Source organism: Spermophilus citellus (genome assembly GCF_964194105.1).
Source record: "Spermophilus citellus genome assembly, chromosome: 13".
Lineage (NCBI taxonomy): Eukaryota > Metazoa > Chordata > Mammalia > Rodentia > Sciuridae > Spermophilus > Spermophilus citellus.
In genome coordinates this window covers 58,337,248-58,352,194 of record NC_138193.1, presented here as the reverse complement: position 1 = coordinate 58,352,194, position 14,947 = coordinate 58,337,248, and the positions used below count along the sequence as shown (strand labels likewise).

General features: G+C 40.9%; 1 protein-coding gene across 1 annotated transcript in view; it reads left to right on the top strand.

The window, feature by feature from the left end:
• Positions 1-3,463: 3,463 nt before the first annotated feature.
• The window catches only part of ANTXR1 (ANTXR cell adhesion molecule 1), a 225,371-nt gene continuing 213,887 nt past the window's right edge, over positions 3,464-14,947 (top strand). The window contains exon 1 of the mRNA XM_081264451.1: positions 3,464-3,965. Coding sequence (XP_081120577.1) covers positions 3,814-3,965 — 152 coding nt within the window. The 5' untranslated portion in view covers positions 3,464-3,813. The remainder of the gene's footprint in view (positions 3,966-14,947) is intronic.

Genomic DNA, 14,947 nt, shown 5'->3' with positions numbered 1-14,947 from the left:
TTTCTTTCGTCTGTCTAATTGCTCTGGCCAGTGTTTCGAGGACTATGTTGATCAGAAGTGGTGAGAGAGGGCATCCCTGTCTTGTACCAGATCTTAGAGGGAATGCCTTCAATTTTTCTCCATTCAGAATGATGCTGGCCTGTGGCTTATCATAGATTGCTTTTACAATGTTGAGGTATGATCCTGTTATCCCTAATTTTTCTAGAGTTTTGAACATAAAGGATGCTGTACTTTGTCGAATGCTTTTTCTGCATCTATCGAGATGATCATATGGTTCTTATTTTTAAGTCTATTGATGTGGTGAATAACATTTATTGATTTCCGTATATTGAACCAGCCTTGCATCCCAGGGATGAATCCTACTTGATCATGGTGTACAATTTTTTTGATATGTTTTTGAATCCGATTCGCCAGAATTTTATTGAGGATTTTTGCATCTAGGTTCATTAGAGATATTGGTCTGTAGTTTTCTTTCTTTGAGGTGTCTTTGTCTGGTTTCGGAATCAGGGTGATGTTGGCCTCGTAGAATGTATTTGGAAGTTCTCCCTCTTTTTCTATTTCCTGAAATAGCTTGAAAAGTATTGGTGTTAGTTCCTCTTTAAAGGTTTTGTAAAACTCTGCTGTATACCCATCCGGTCCTGGGCTTTTCTTAGTTGGTAGTCTTTTGATGGTTTCTTCTATTTCCTCTATTGTTATTGGTCTGTTTAGGTTGTCTATGTCCTCCTGACTCAATCTGGGCAGATCATATGACTTAAGAAATTTATCTATGCCTTCACTATCTTCTATTTTATTGGAGTATAAGGATTCAAAATAATTTCTGATTATCTTCTGAATTTCTGAAGTGTCTGTTGTGATATTGACTTTTTCATCCCGTATGCTAGTAATTTGAGTTCTCTCTCTTCTTCTCTTCGTTAGCATGGCTAAGGGTCTGTTGATCTTATTTATTTTTTCAAAGAACCAACTTTTAGTTTTGTCAATTTTTTCAATTGTTTCTTTTGTTTCAATTTCATTAATTTCAGCTCTGATTTTAATTATTTCTTGCCTTCTACTTCTTTTGCTGTTGTTTTGCTCTTCTTTTTCTAGGATTTTGAGATGAAGTATGAGATCATTTATTTGTTGGTTTTTTCTTTTTTTAAGGAATGAACTCCAAGCAATGAATTTTCCTCTTAGAACTGCTTTCAATGTGTCCCATAGATTCCAATATGTTGTGTCTGTGAAAACTACAGAACCCTAAAGAGAGATATAGAAGAAGACCTTAGAAGATGGAAAAATATACCCTGTTCATGGATAGGCAGAACTAACATCATCAAAATGGCGATATTACCAAAAGTTCTCTATAAGTTCAATGCAATGCCAATCAAAATCCCAACAGCATTTCTTGTAGAAATAGATAAAACAATCATGAAATTCATATGGAATAATAAAAGACCCAGAATAGCAAAAACAATGCTAAGCAGGAAGTGTGAATCAGGCGGTATAGCGATACCAGACTTCAAACTATACTACAGAGCAATAGTAACAAAAACAGCATGGTACTGGTACCAAAACAGGCGGGTGGACCAATGGTACAGAATAGAGGACACAGTAACCAATCCACAAAACTACAACTATCTTATATTTGATAAAGGGGCTAAAAGCATGCAATGGAGGAAGGATAGCATCTTCAACAAATGGTGCTGGGAAAACTGGAAATGCATTTGCATCAAAATGAAACTGAATCCCTTTCTCTCGCCATGCACAAAAGTTAACTCAAAATGGATCAAGGAGCTTGATATTAAATCAGAGACACGGCGTCTGATAGAAGAAAAAGTTGGCTATGATCTACATACTGTGGGGTCGGGCTCCAAATTCCTCAATAGGACACCCATAGCACAAGAGTTAACAACTAGAATCAACAAATGGGACTTACTCAAACTAAAATGTTTTTTCTCAGCAAAAGAAACAGTAAGAGAGGTAAACAGGGAGCCTACATCCTGGGAACAAATCTTTACTCCACACACTTCAGATAGAGCCCTAATATCCAGAGTATACAAAGAACTCAAAAAATTAGACAATAAGATAACAAATAACCCAATCAAAAAATGGGCCAAGGACCTGAACAGACACTTCTCAGAGGAGGACATACAATCAATTAATAAGTACATGAAAAAATGCTCACCATCGCTAGCAGTCAGAGAAATGCAAATCAAAACCACCCTAAGATACCATCTCACTCCAGTAAGATTGGCAGCCACTATGAAGTCCAACAACAACAAGTGCTGGAGAGGATGCGGGGAAAAGGGCACACTTGTTCATTGTTGGTGGGACTGCAAATTGGTGCAGCCAATTTGGAAAGCAGTATGGAGATTCCTGGGAAAGCTGGGAATGGAACCACCATTTGACCCAGCTGTTCCCCTTCTCGGTCTATTCTCTAAAGACCTAATAAGAGCATGCTACAGGGACACTGCTACATCGATGTTCATAGCAGCACAATTCACGATAGCAAGATTGTGGAACCAACCTAGATGCCCTTCAATAGATGAATGGATAAAAAAAATGTGGCATTTATACACAATGGAGTATTACTCTGCATTAAAAAATGACAAAATCATAGAATTTGGAGGGAAATGGATGGCATTAGAGCAGATTATGCTAAGTGAAGCTAGCCAATCCCTAAAAAACAAATGCCAAATGACTGCTTTGATATAAGGGGAGTAACCAAGGACAGGGTAGGGAGGAAGAGCTTGAGAAGAAGATTAACATTAAACAGGGATGAGAGGTGGGAGGGAAAGGGAGTGAGAAGGGAAATCGCATGGAAATGGAAGGTGATCCTCAGGGTTTTACAAAATTACATATAAGAGGAAAGGAGGGGTAAGAGAAGAATAATACAAGTGGAAGAAATGATTTACAGTAGAGGGGGTAGAGAGAGAAAAGGGGAGGGGAGGGGAGGGGAGGGGGATAGTAGAGAATAGGATAGACAGCAGAATACATCAGACACTAGAAAGGCAATATGTAAATCAATGGAAGTGTAACTGATGTGATACAGCAATCTGTATACGGGGTAAAAATGGGAGTTCATAACCCACTTGAATCAAACTGTGAAATATGGTATATTAAGAACTATGTAATGTTTTGAACGACCAACAATAAAAAAAAAAAAGACGACTAGAGAGAAGGGAGAAGTGGCTGGGGGGCGGGGGAAAGGAGGAAGGTGCACAAGGAAAAGGAAGGAATAAGAAAACATATACTCTTTACCTGAAAATGATAAGGAACATAAGGTTTGTACCCTGCATCTCTAAGTCTCCCCAGCTCCCTTCTGAGCCACACTCCCACGGACCCCGGTGCGTGCTTTCGCCATCTCTGGCCACAAGGTGGCACTCTTTGGACTTTGTTCCTCCAAAAATAAGAAAGGGGGGTAAGGGGGAGGGAGAAAAGGCAAAGCACTGCCCCAACCAAGAACAATTTGAAAACCCACCCCATAATACTTAAAATCTGGGACAAAGAACCGTCAGGACGGAACTGCTTCAACTGCAAAACCTCCGCGCAGCCTGGGGAGCGGTCCCACCGTCCGAACCCCGGAGCAGTCTCTTTTTTGAAAAAGCAGAGTACAGTATTGAGATTTTTGAAACCTGAAACCTAGAAACAGAATCGAAGCGGAAACCAGAAGGAAAACCTTGAACTCCTCCAGACAATTGCTTCCGGGGAGTTTCTAGGGAGCGAGGGGGAATAAAGAGCCCAAAAGGAGGGACCCTCGGATGGCGTGTCCCTGAGGGTCGTGGCGAGCTCGCGGAGCGTGAGAAGAAGACCCCACTCTCTCTCCCTGGGCTGAGGGTCATGGCCACCGTGGAGCAGAAAGCCCTCGTCATTGGCTTCAAGTGGCTCTCTTTGGCCACTCTTGTGCTCATCTGCGCTGGGCAAGGGGGACGCAGGGAGGATGGGGGTCCAGCCTGCTACGGGGGATTTGACCTGTACTTCATTTTGGACAAGTAAGTGCCATGAGCCTTTCACTCTAGGCTAAGCTGGTGATGATGCTTTCTCCCCGGTCAGGGCGGGTTGGCAGGGTCGCTTTGGGACAGGCGTGCATCTCAAGGGACCAAGAGGAACCGCGGGAGGTGGTGGCGGCGAGTGCTGCGCCTTTGTTGGGGAGCGCTCCTCCCATCCCTCTCCTGTGCCGCCCCAGCCCGCTGGAGAGGCGACGTTGCTGGTTTGGGGCACAAACTTCTTTTCTGTCTTGCTCTTTGTGACCGAGGAGCTAGGAGAGTGCCTGCAACTTGGAGGATGCTATTGACTCACTGCGTTTCTGAGGCTCCTTCTCATTTTCCTGAGAAAGTCTTGCTTACCAGAGGCAGAACTTGCAGACACTTTAAAGAGACGTCGGCATTTCAAAGTCAATGGTCTCTTTTTAAAAACCGTGTCCTACAAAAATGCATTATCCTTGTCCCCCATAATATAGTGTATGTTCAGCCTGGGCACTTAATGAAAATGCAAGACAGGGTTTCTCAACCATAGCACTATTGAGATTTTAGCTTGGTCATTCTTTGTTGTGGAGACTGTCCTGTACATTGCAGGATGTTTAGTCGCAACCTTGGCTCATACCCATTAAGATATCAGCCACATTTCCCCTCTGCCTGGTAAATTCTCTCTCTCCTTTGCCTTGAGAACCTCGGTGGAGGAGAAATCAGGCTCTTGATCATTTTGACTGGTGGACTACCAGGGAGGTGCTGGAGCCCTGGTTTCCTTGTTAAAGGTGGAGAGTGTTTAGACTTCAGGACTTTGATCAAGGGAGAGCTGAACTCTGACCAGTTCAACACTTCCCAGATTCCCCATAGGCTTGCCAAGCTGCACTCAGAGGGGCTCCCTGCTATCTGTTAAAAACCACCTTCAACAATAAAAAAAAAAAAAAAAAAAAAAAAAAGCCCCTCAGAGAAGATCCCTGCTCACTAAAACCAGTGGAGCGCCTCGAAGTTACAGCGGTAGGGAGATGAATTTCACAGACTGGAAAGTATTTGGGAATTGGAAAAAGAGTCCAGCAAAATAAGCTGGCCAGCTAGACACCAAATGTGCTTTGCAGTTGCCCCTGGAGTTTGGTTTTTCCGTAAAGTCTGTTTTGAACTCCAGATTCTTTGGATGAAAAGTGAGATCTCTTTCTTGCAGATTTATGAGAAGGTGGATACTGAAAATATAATCCAATACTAAGAAGTGGAATTTCTTTTGTTAACTTCTGGTGGCTGGGAGCACTAGATCCTAGACTCAGGGACACTGTCTGAAAACCCTCAGAGATGATCAGCATTTGTGTTGTTTTGAAAGCTAGTTCAGAGGGGCATACAGAAAAACTTGACAAAATGGGCAGAATCACCATTCCCTGAATGGAATGCCTCAAAACTATAGAGATAATAAATTCTCCCCAAAGCAATTTTTAGTCTAAGTTCTGAAAGAATTTATTCTGGTGATGGCTGGAATTTAACAAAATGGTTCTAGGCTTATCTGATAGGGGGAAAAACACAAGTAAAAAGAAATAAAACATTTTTGGAAATGAATAATAAAGAAATACTTTCCAAATATTAAAAAATACAAGTTAATTAAAACAGGAGGGTAAAGGCCAAAGAACAGAAAGACAAAAATAGAAATCCAAATACATATAAGCATTTAGTGAAATTTTGAATCAGTAGGAAATTTTTTTGGACAAAGGATTGATAATGTGTGGGGATCCAAAGGATAGATTTATACTTTATACCACACACCAAAATAAATTCTAGAAGGACTGAAAATTTAAATGTTTAAAATGAAATGATCAAAGAGCTAGAAGATCATTTAGATGAATATTGCTATAATCTTAGGTTTAGAGCTTTTAAAGCATAATAGTATAGAAACCATAAAGAAAAATACAGATTTGAATATATCAAAATTCTATACTTTCATAAATAAAAGGCATGAATAAGATATAATCACAAGTTTCAGAAATGTTTGCAACATTAATCATTCTCTTAAGATGATCTTACTATATAAAATGTGGAGGGGCCAGAAAGGATGTAGCTTAGTGCTAAAGTGCTTACCTAGCATGTGGGAGGTCCTGGGTTTGGTCCCAACACCAAAAAAGAAAAAAAAAATACACACACACAAATATATATATAAATATATGATATACATATTTATGTGTATAAACTATATGTAAATATAATACATACCAACTATATTATATTTACATATTAAAACACACACATGCATCATCTCAATAAAAATAGTCTTACTGCATAATTTACAGGAGAAAAATATATATGAAAATCAACAAATAGTCAAAAAAGTTCAACTTTACTAGTTATCAGAGAAATGAAAAAAAAATCAAACAAGATAAAATTGTTATTAGGTTGGCAAAGAATTTTAAAGAATCACAATATTCATTACTGGCCAGCTTGTAAGCACTGTCACATCTTACTAGGGAAAATATAAATTGGTACCCTCTTTCTAGACTTGTGTTATTCATTAGAACTTTCTAGGATAATGAAAATGTTCTGTGTCTATGTTGTCCAATAGGGTAGCTTCTAGCCATATGTGACTGTTGACACTTGAAATGTGTCTAGGGAGATTGAGGAAGTGAATTTTTATTTTATTCCTTAATTTAAATAGTTACATGTGGTTACTGTATTGAAGACCAGAAGATAATTTGGCAATATATATCATATGCTTTAAAAAATATGATGGGGTCTACTTTTCCATCCAACAATTCCATATCTTAAAGATAAATCCAAATAGTCACAAAAAAGTACCTAAATGTATGCTAATGGTAGTGCTGTTTAAAGCAATAAAAAGTTGAAAATGACATAAATGTTCAACAACAGGGGATTTAAGTAAGACATGTAATATGCAGAGTATTAAATATGTACTGTATATTTTGCATGCTGGGAAGATATTTTAGGATAAATAGGCAATGTTTATACTCTAGGGAGAAAATGCCATTAATTACCAAACATTGTATGCATTTTGATTCTACTTTTGTAAAAAAATGAAACACACATATGCATGTCTATTTACTTGATATGGTAATGGTATTTCTCTCTAGAAGCATGATTTTTAACTTTTGTTTTTTTGCTTTTCTGAATTTTAAAAATTTTCTATAATAAGCATATATTAATTTTATTTTCAACAAAAATACATTACTTTTTTAAAAATCAGGTGTGGAGAGGGAAGGTCTCTAACCAGTGTGCTGAGTTCCTTGCCCCTCTATTTATACACGAAGTTGCTTCTTTTGTATTTACTCCTGAAATAAATTTTTGAATGTACTAGTGGATCTTTTGAAGCACATTAGGGGCCCCAAAATGCTCAAGGGGTAGAGAAACCTTTACAGGCACATACCTTTACATTCAGGTGGATGACTTTGAGTTCCTTTGGTTGTCCTGTTACCTGAAGACAGGGATAGTATTGTGCTGAATAAAAACTTGCTAGGACTAGGTTGTTCATGTGTGCAGTTCCAGCTGTCACCTCGAGCCAGGCTAATTTATGTGACTGTTGAGTCCAGAGCTGGGGGATGGGCCAACAGGCAACCAGGACAGACAGCCTCCTGGGGTGGTCCCTAAAGATATATAGTCTTTTGTCTTAGAAAGAACCTCCTGAGACATTGCTGTCCAGCACCCAACCACAGCAGAGCAGGAAGGGAAAAAATGCTGACTCGTTTTTTCCTTGGGCTTCTAAGATCTGCTGGCTGCCTAGACCCTGTCTACAGGCTGATACCAGTGGATCACAGGGAACAGAATCCACCATTCTCTTCTTCTCCCCAACCCTGCAATTGGTTCTCTTTTCCATGGCATTGAATCCCAGCTCATTTCGACTTTAGGCAGGATGCATCTCTGGCTTGGAGGGAACCCAGATTATGCATTTAATGGAATGTCATGTTTTCTCAACCAGGAGCAAAGACTGCATAATGATAACCTAGGACACCACAGTAACACAATAGGGCATTATTAGCAGCTTTGGCGACTGGGCTGCACTAGGCTTTATACTGATGGAATTTTATGTTCATTTAAACATGCTTTTCTTGTTATAGTCAGGAAAAGTAGATTGCTGGGAATTCAATCAGGGATTTGAAAAGTCAGATTTGGAAGGCCTCTGTCCAAAAGAAAAACAGTAAAGGAGCAGCTAGCCTCTTCTAAGTCTTCCAGGCCAGGATTGCAAAGATCAGTGCACCCATTTGACCAACCCCTGGACAAAAATGGCCCTCTCCTTCAGGGCCCTTCTGTTATTACAATATACATTTATGTGTCACACATTGGTTTCTTTTATATTGAGCTATTAGACACTTAATTGCAGAAAGTGGATTTTCCATCTTGACTCTGGCTATAGTATATATGCCCTAAAGACTTCAAAAATAGAACATGGGGGAATAGAACAAGAGAGTGGAGGAGGTGGCAGGGTGGGAGAAGGCATTGAACAGCTCTATTTATAGAACTTTCCAAAGTCAAAACCTGTCATTTCTTTCCTGCACCCAATAAATCCTTACATTGAAAAAGGCCCCCCACAGCCTCACCAGGTGCTCCTTACCATGGTAGCCCCAAGTCCCTTTTTTTTTTGTCCAGCATCAGTTTTCACCTCTTTTTCCCATACACAGGCACCCCATCTTGCCATCCACCCAGACTTCCAACCACAGCACCCAGCATTGGGTGACCCCCTGGTGGTGATGATTTGTAGGACCCTTACTATGTGTTATGCCCCAGAGATATGGTCATGAGACAGATTTTTGTAGTGTTAGACTGGAAACATCACTACGGGGTCTAGTATTGCTTTTCTGAGAAAATACCTTCTGGATTCCCAACTATCCTACTCACAAAAGAAATTCTTTAGAGTTGAAACTTATGCAAGTCTCACACACTCTTACACTCCTTTACAAGGACATCAGAGACAATCTTTTTTGGTAGGTAGAGCCAGCACGATTTCTGTTCCTAATTTATGGATGAGAAGAAAACCTTTGTTCAACCCACTGGGTTAAGTGACCTGCTCAGAGACAGGGATTAGATCATGACACAACTAGAACGAAGTCTGCTTCTGACTCCCAGCCCAGTTCTTTCTGTTCATCTCTGCCCTGCACAGTTGGGCTATAATGAGAAGCACATGGCAGTACAACTGGAGGAACTGGGTGGGTTCCAGGAGTTAAAATTCCCTGCATCAGAGTTTCAGTAAATCATGGTACAGAAAGCAGCTCAGATTGCTTAATTGAGGAACTACTGCTCCACTGTTAAATCAGCTGCAGTTGATTGAAAGTTTCAGGAACTCTCACCCCCTGCAGGCCACCCAGATGCTGTAAGGATCTGGGGGGTGAAGTGATGGATCTGACCTTGAGGTATATTAGGACATCTGGTTATCCTGCACTTAAAGGTCCGATAAGTTGGTGATTTGTTCAGACTGAATCTGAATGGAAGAGGGAAACTCAAGTTTGTAGAAGGGCTAAAACACATAGATGTAGCTTATTTCAGAAATACTTTGGAAGATGGCTTAACATAACGAAAATGCAAAATTGTCTCTGAAGAAGGAAAACGAGTCCATTAGAAAGTACTTTTAAAGTGCTGCAATAATAACTTAAAAAGACATCAGAAAAATAATTCTTCAGAGGACAGGATATTTTTCCCTCCCTCCCTCCCTGTCTTTCTTTATTTCTCTCTTTCTCTGTCTTGAGATGGATTCTGTGGTTAGTTCTAAATGCTCCACCTAGGGGCTGCAGTTGTAGCTCAGTGGTCGAGCCCTTGCCTACCTAGCAGGGGTGAGGCCCTGGGTTCAATCCTCAGCACCACATAAAAATAAATGAATAAAATAAATGCATTGTGTCCATCTATAACTAAAAAAATATTTTTAAAAAAATATTTCACATATTAGGTTCCAGATTTGGAGAAGGATTATCAGGCCAGGCAATAGTTGGTAGAAGTTCCCACAAATTGGAAGGTTTGGCATATGGGTCAAAAATAAAGTAAATAAGGCAAAAGTGTTTTGTTTTTCTGTCTGGGTCAGCCAAGTAATTATCTCTACTTTCCTTAGCTGAGGAGAACTGGTAAAACTCAGTGTCAAGCTGAGAATAGAATCCAGGAGTGCTGGAAGAAGACATCCGTCCTAAGATAACCTATAATTATCTCCAAATGCTAAAGGACTCCTAGTGGTCTAGGAATAAACTCTGGCATCCCTTAAGGAGACTTGGCTGTCACATAAATGCAAATGAGATTTGCTTCATGCTAATTTAGAACGTGTATCCATTTTTGGTGTGGGAGCAAGAGACTGGATCTCACTTCTCCCACTCATGATTCTGTAGCAAAAGAGGAAGAAGGTATTTGGGCATTGCTTGTCATGGTTTCCTGATGTGTCAGGGTTATATTGAAAAAGTAATGAGATTTCTTCAGTTTGACTCAACTGATTCTTTCCATTCATTTAGTGTAAATATATCAGTATTGAACTTAGGAGTGGACAACAATAAAGATAGGTATAACACAATACTTGATGCAAACAATGTCTGGTAACATTTCACCATTTAGTCTGTGCAGTTCTCATAATATCTGTACAGTCACGATCACCATTTCACACATGAGGAAAATGAGGTTTGGGAAGCTAGCCCAGGCCACTCTCAGTGGTGAAATCAAGGCTCAGCCCCAAGCCTCTCTGACTCACAATCTCTGTACTAAGATGAAGAATCCGAATAGGCAAAAGAACATTGAACCAGCCGGGCTTGGTGGTGCACGCCTGAAATCCCAGCAGCTCAGGAGGCTGAGGCAGGAGGATTGCAAGTTCAAAGCCAGCCTCAGCAAAGGCAGGGTGCTAAGTAACTCAGTGAGACCCTGTCTCTAAATAAAATATAAAATAAGGCTGGAGATGAGGCTCAGTGGTCAAGTGCCCTGGGTTCAATCCCCGGTACCCAAAATATAAACAAACAAACATTGAGCCAATCAGAGTTGGTGAGGTTATGCCGCGGTAACAAACAGGCCCAATTTCAGTAAAACAGGAAAAGTTTATTCTTTGGATATGCTCCATGTTTGATGGGGTACAACAGGGGCTCCTCATGGTTGTTTGGGGAGCCAGGCTAGCAGAGACTCCTTCTTGGCACCTGTTTCACCATCCAGCTGCAAAGGAAGAAAATGCTGGAAAATGCCTTGCTGGCAGGGAGATGCTCCAGCCAGAAATGGCAGCATCCTTCCACGTACAGCCCATTGGCCAGAACTAGTTCACAGGGCCTCATCCTATGGAAAGGGACCAAAGAGATGTGTCCAAAAAGAAAAAGAAAGCCAGAAATGGGTGGGCATGAAATGCCTCTACTGCAAACATAATTATACACTGCTATGGCCTGAGTAAGCAAGAAAGAGATAATCATAGAGATAGGGGAAGAGGTAAGACTTCTGGGAAAAGGTCAGTTTGGAGCTATGTCTTGGCTCTCTTCATCAGTCTGGAATTACTGTTGGACATGAGATTTCACATCTGCCCAGGGTTGGAATGTGATGCCTCTTGCTCTTTTCCTCCTCTCCCCAACCTTCCCTACTTCAGGTGAAACATTCAGTGCAGTGGGTAGGGGATAAATTAGATTAAATGAAAGGTTGAAAGAGAGATTGGAAGTGCTTCTCTGCCACCTAAGTGTACATGAATATTTGTGAAAGATAAGAATCTCTTTTCCATAGTTGATGGAATGTGAGAGAATTTGACAGGCCGGGGAGGAAGAGAAGCCCTTGAAATGCTGTAGCGGCTGAACTAAAAAGGATGCCCATATACTAAGAGACTGACTCAGAGTTGAATCAAGTTTCTGGGCTCCAACTAGTATTTCTCCAAGTGGGTGCAGTTGGCATATTCAGTGAGATAGTTTTTCACTAGAAAGGACTGGAGGATGCTTAGCCTCTCTGATCCTTGCTTTCCGAGTACCATTAGCCTTCTAGTCATGTGATAAGCAATACATAAAAGCCTTTACATTTGCTTTTATTTTTATTTTGGGTACCATGAATGGAACCCAGGGCACTTAACCAATGAGCCACATCCCCAGCCATTTTTTTTAAAATATTTTATTTAGAGACAGGGTCTTGCTAAGTTTCTGAGGGTCTCTCTAAACTGCTGAGGACAGCCTTGAATTTGTGATCCTCTTGCCTCATCCACTCAAGTTGCATGGAATAGAGGCATGTGCCACTGTGCCCAGAGAGATGTTATTTTAGATTGTGGTAAGAGGAGCCCAACATGATATAGAAGAAGAAAAGACAAGGTTACAGGTAGGTTGTGCTTTGCTCTTCAGTGTCACCACGTCCCACCTCGTCTGCGTAGACATGTAAGCCATGCTGTTCACTAATTTGGACAGATCTCTGCTCCCTTTCTGATAAGGCTCCAGGCATGGACTGTACTCTGGTGCTTCAAGGCAATGAACAGAGCCTCAAACATAGGGGTTCAGAGGAACAGCTTTGGTATTGGGTATTTCCATTTTCAAGCGTCAGCTCCATCATTCACCAAGCATTATGAGCTTGGCAGATTATTTAAGTTCTCTGAAACTCAGTTTTTTTTCATTAATATAATAGGAATTTTAATGTATGCTCACAGAAGTGTTGTAAGGATTAAATAAAATTAAAGCCTTTCAAGAAATTATTTGGCACTTGTGTGCCAAGTGATAGATGGTGATGATGATAGGGATACTGGTGATGTTAGTAATGGTGCTAATGATGATAATGATGGTAAGGATGATGAGGCTATTCATGATGATGTTAGCACTGGTGACAGCAGTGGTGGTGATGGTGGAGATGGTGACAGTGATGATTGTGATGGTAGTGATGGTGATAGGAATGATAATGATGACGGTGGTAAGAGATGCCAGTGGTGGTGGTGGTGATGGTGGTGATGTGATGGAATAATGGTGGTGGTGGTGGTGATGGTAATGATGATGTTTGTGGTCATGGTGGTGGTGGTAATTGCCCCTAGAGAAACAATGTGGTCCTCTAGAAAAAGATACCGCCTAGATTCTAAAGAGTCTAGGATAAGGAACATGTCACGTCAACTTGGTATTTATCATACTGTGCTGGACTTGTGGAATTACAAAATGCTTGAGAGACATACCCTGATTCTCCAGGAGCTCACAGCTTAGTGGAAGAGACAGGCACTGGGGAAACAGTTAATAAAATAATTTTGATTGATATGAGGGGGATTTAGGAGGCTTCATAGAGGAGGTGACATTAAATAGGATTTTGTGATATTTCAAACTAAAGAAAAAGGACATATAGGAAAGGTAGGTGACATATCCTCTTCTCTGTGATATGAGTGTGACAGGAAAAGACTCTGGAGAGGGTTTGGATTTTATCTCATCGAAAGTATGTTTTGGGATGCAAGTTTGTAAAGGCAGAGAAGGCAAGTGTCTCTGTGTGGGTATCATTTATTCTTATAGTGAGGATGTGGAAAAAAGAATAAGTGAAATTGGAAGCTCTTTATACAGAGTAGCGATAGGACTTGAGCAACTTACTGAGAGCAAATGGGGCAGTAAGGAGCGTGTTTCAGAGGGAAGGAGCTTGAGTCTGAACATGCAGGACATTTGGGTGGAGACGTTGAGTAGGCGGTTGGATTGGTGAGTTGGAAGTGAAAATAAAGGCTTGAATGTTGTTAGCCCGAGGGCAGTAGTTGAGAATGTGGGTATGGCTAATAAATAAGATCAAGATATTATCAGAATTTTAAAATGTCAGGAAGAGATGGAGTTTGAAGAGGAAGAAATGGCCAAGGTCCAGGCCAGAGGACTTGCCAACAGGAATTGTCTGGGTAAAAGAAGAAACTTCATGAATCAGAGCTGAGAAGAAGCAGTCAGAGCAGTGAGGGGGGTGGAGGTCCAGTGGAGAACTGAACCCTGGTACCAGGAGGGACAGCCTTTCAAAAGAAGGGTGCTCATCTAGAGTTTCCCCCCAAAGTCCTTTCCTTCTCTATTCCTAGTCTTGGTGGCACCATAAACCAGAGCAGTACTCCTCTTTATCATACTGCAAAGCCTGACCATGTCAACTCCCACAGCTGCCCTGGAATACCCATTCTCTGGCTTCTGGGTGCCTTATCTCCACCATGTTTTCCTAGTTTACTGAAACATTCTCAAAACTACTCTTTTTGCCTCCTTTCTTAACCCCTCTCCATATTTTGTATTCTTGGCACTGGTCCCAAATTGATCTTTTAAAACATAAATATAAGCTCAACACCATCTTCCCCAAGCCCCACCTCTTGGCCTTTAAACACCTATGAAACTTTTTCAGGAAAAGTATAAACTTCTTAATAAATATGCAAGACCCTTATTGCTTGGTCCACTGTGGTCTTTCCCAGTTTCAACTCTGACCACATCCTGTACCTTTGTAATTTCTAGTGAAACTACTGTGCAGTTTCTGAAACTAACCCCCACATTTTCTTGCCACTAGCTGTGATGCCCTTCACCACTGCTCCTATCCTTACCTAGGTGGTGCCCACTTATCCTTTGATAAGATTACTAGTACTTGGTCCCCTCCCATCATTAGTTGTGGGCTCCCTGTGTTCTAAAAGTAGTTAAGAAAAAAGAGCCCCCTCCCACATTACATCTTTATTCAAAAATCCCTTCCCTGGACAGGCAAGGTGGTGCACGCAAGTAATCCCAGCCGCTCAGGAAGCTGAGGCAGGAGGATCACAAGTTCAAAGCCAGCCTCAGCAAAAGCAAGGCAATAAGCAATTCAGTGAGACCTGTCTCTAAATAAAATACAAAATAGGGTTGGGGATGTGGCTCTGAGTTCAATCCCTGATTAAAAAAAATCCCTTCCATGTTCAGAATTTCACAGCCCCATATAACTCATATCCCATAATAAGCAGTGCAGTGGTACATTATCAAGAAATAGAGAAGAAAATAAAGGAAGAGAAACCAAGAAGGGATGATGGTAGGGAAAGTAGAAGTACTGGGGACTAAAATGGAGCAAATTATTCCATCCATGTATGATTATGTCAAAATGAACCCCACTATTATGTATAACTACAGTGCAATAATAAAAGC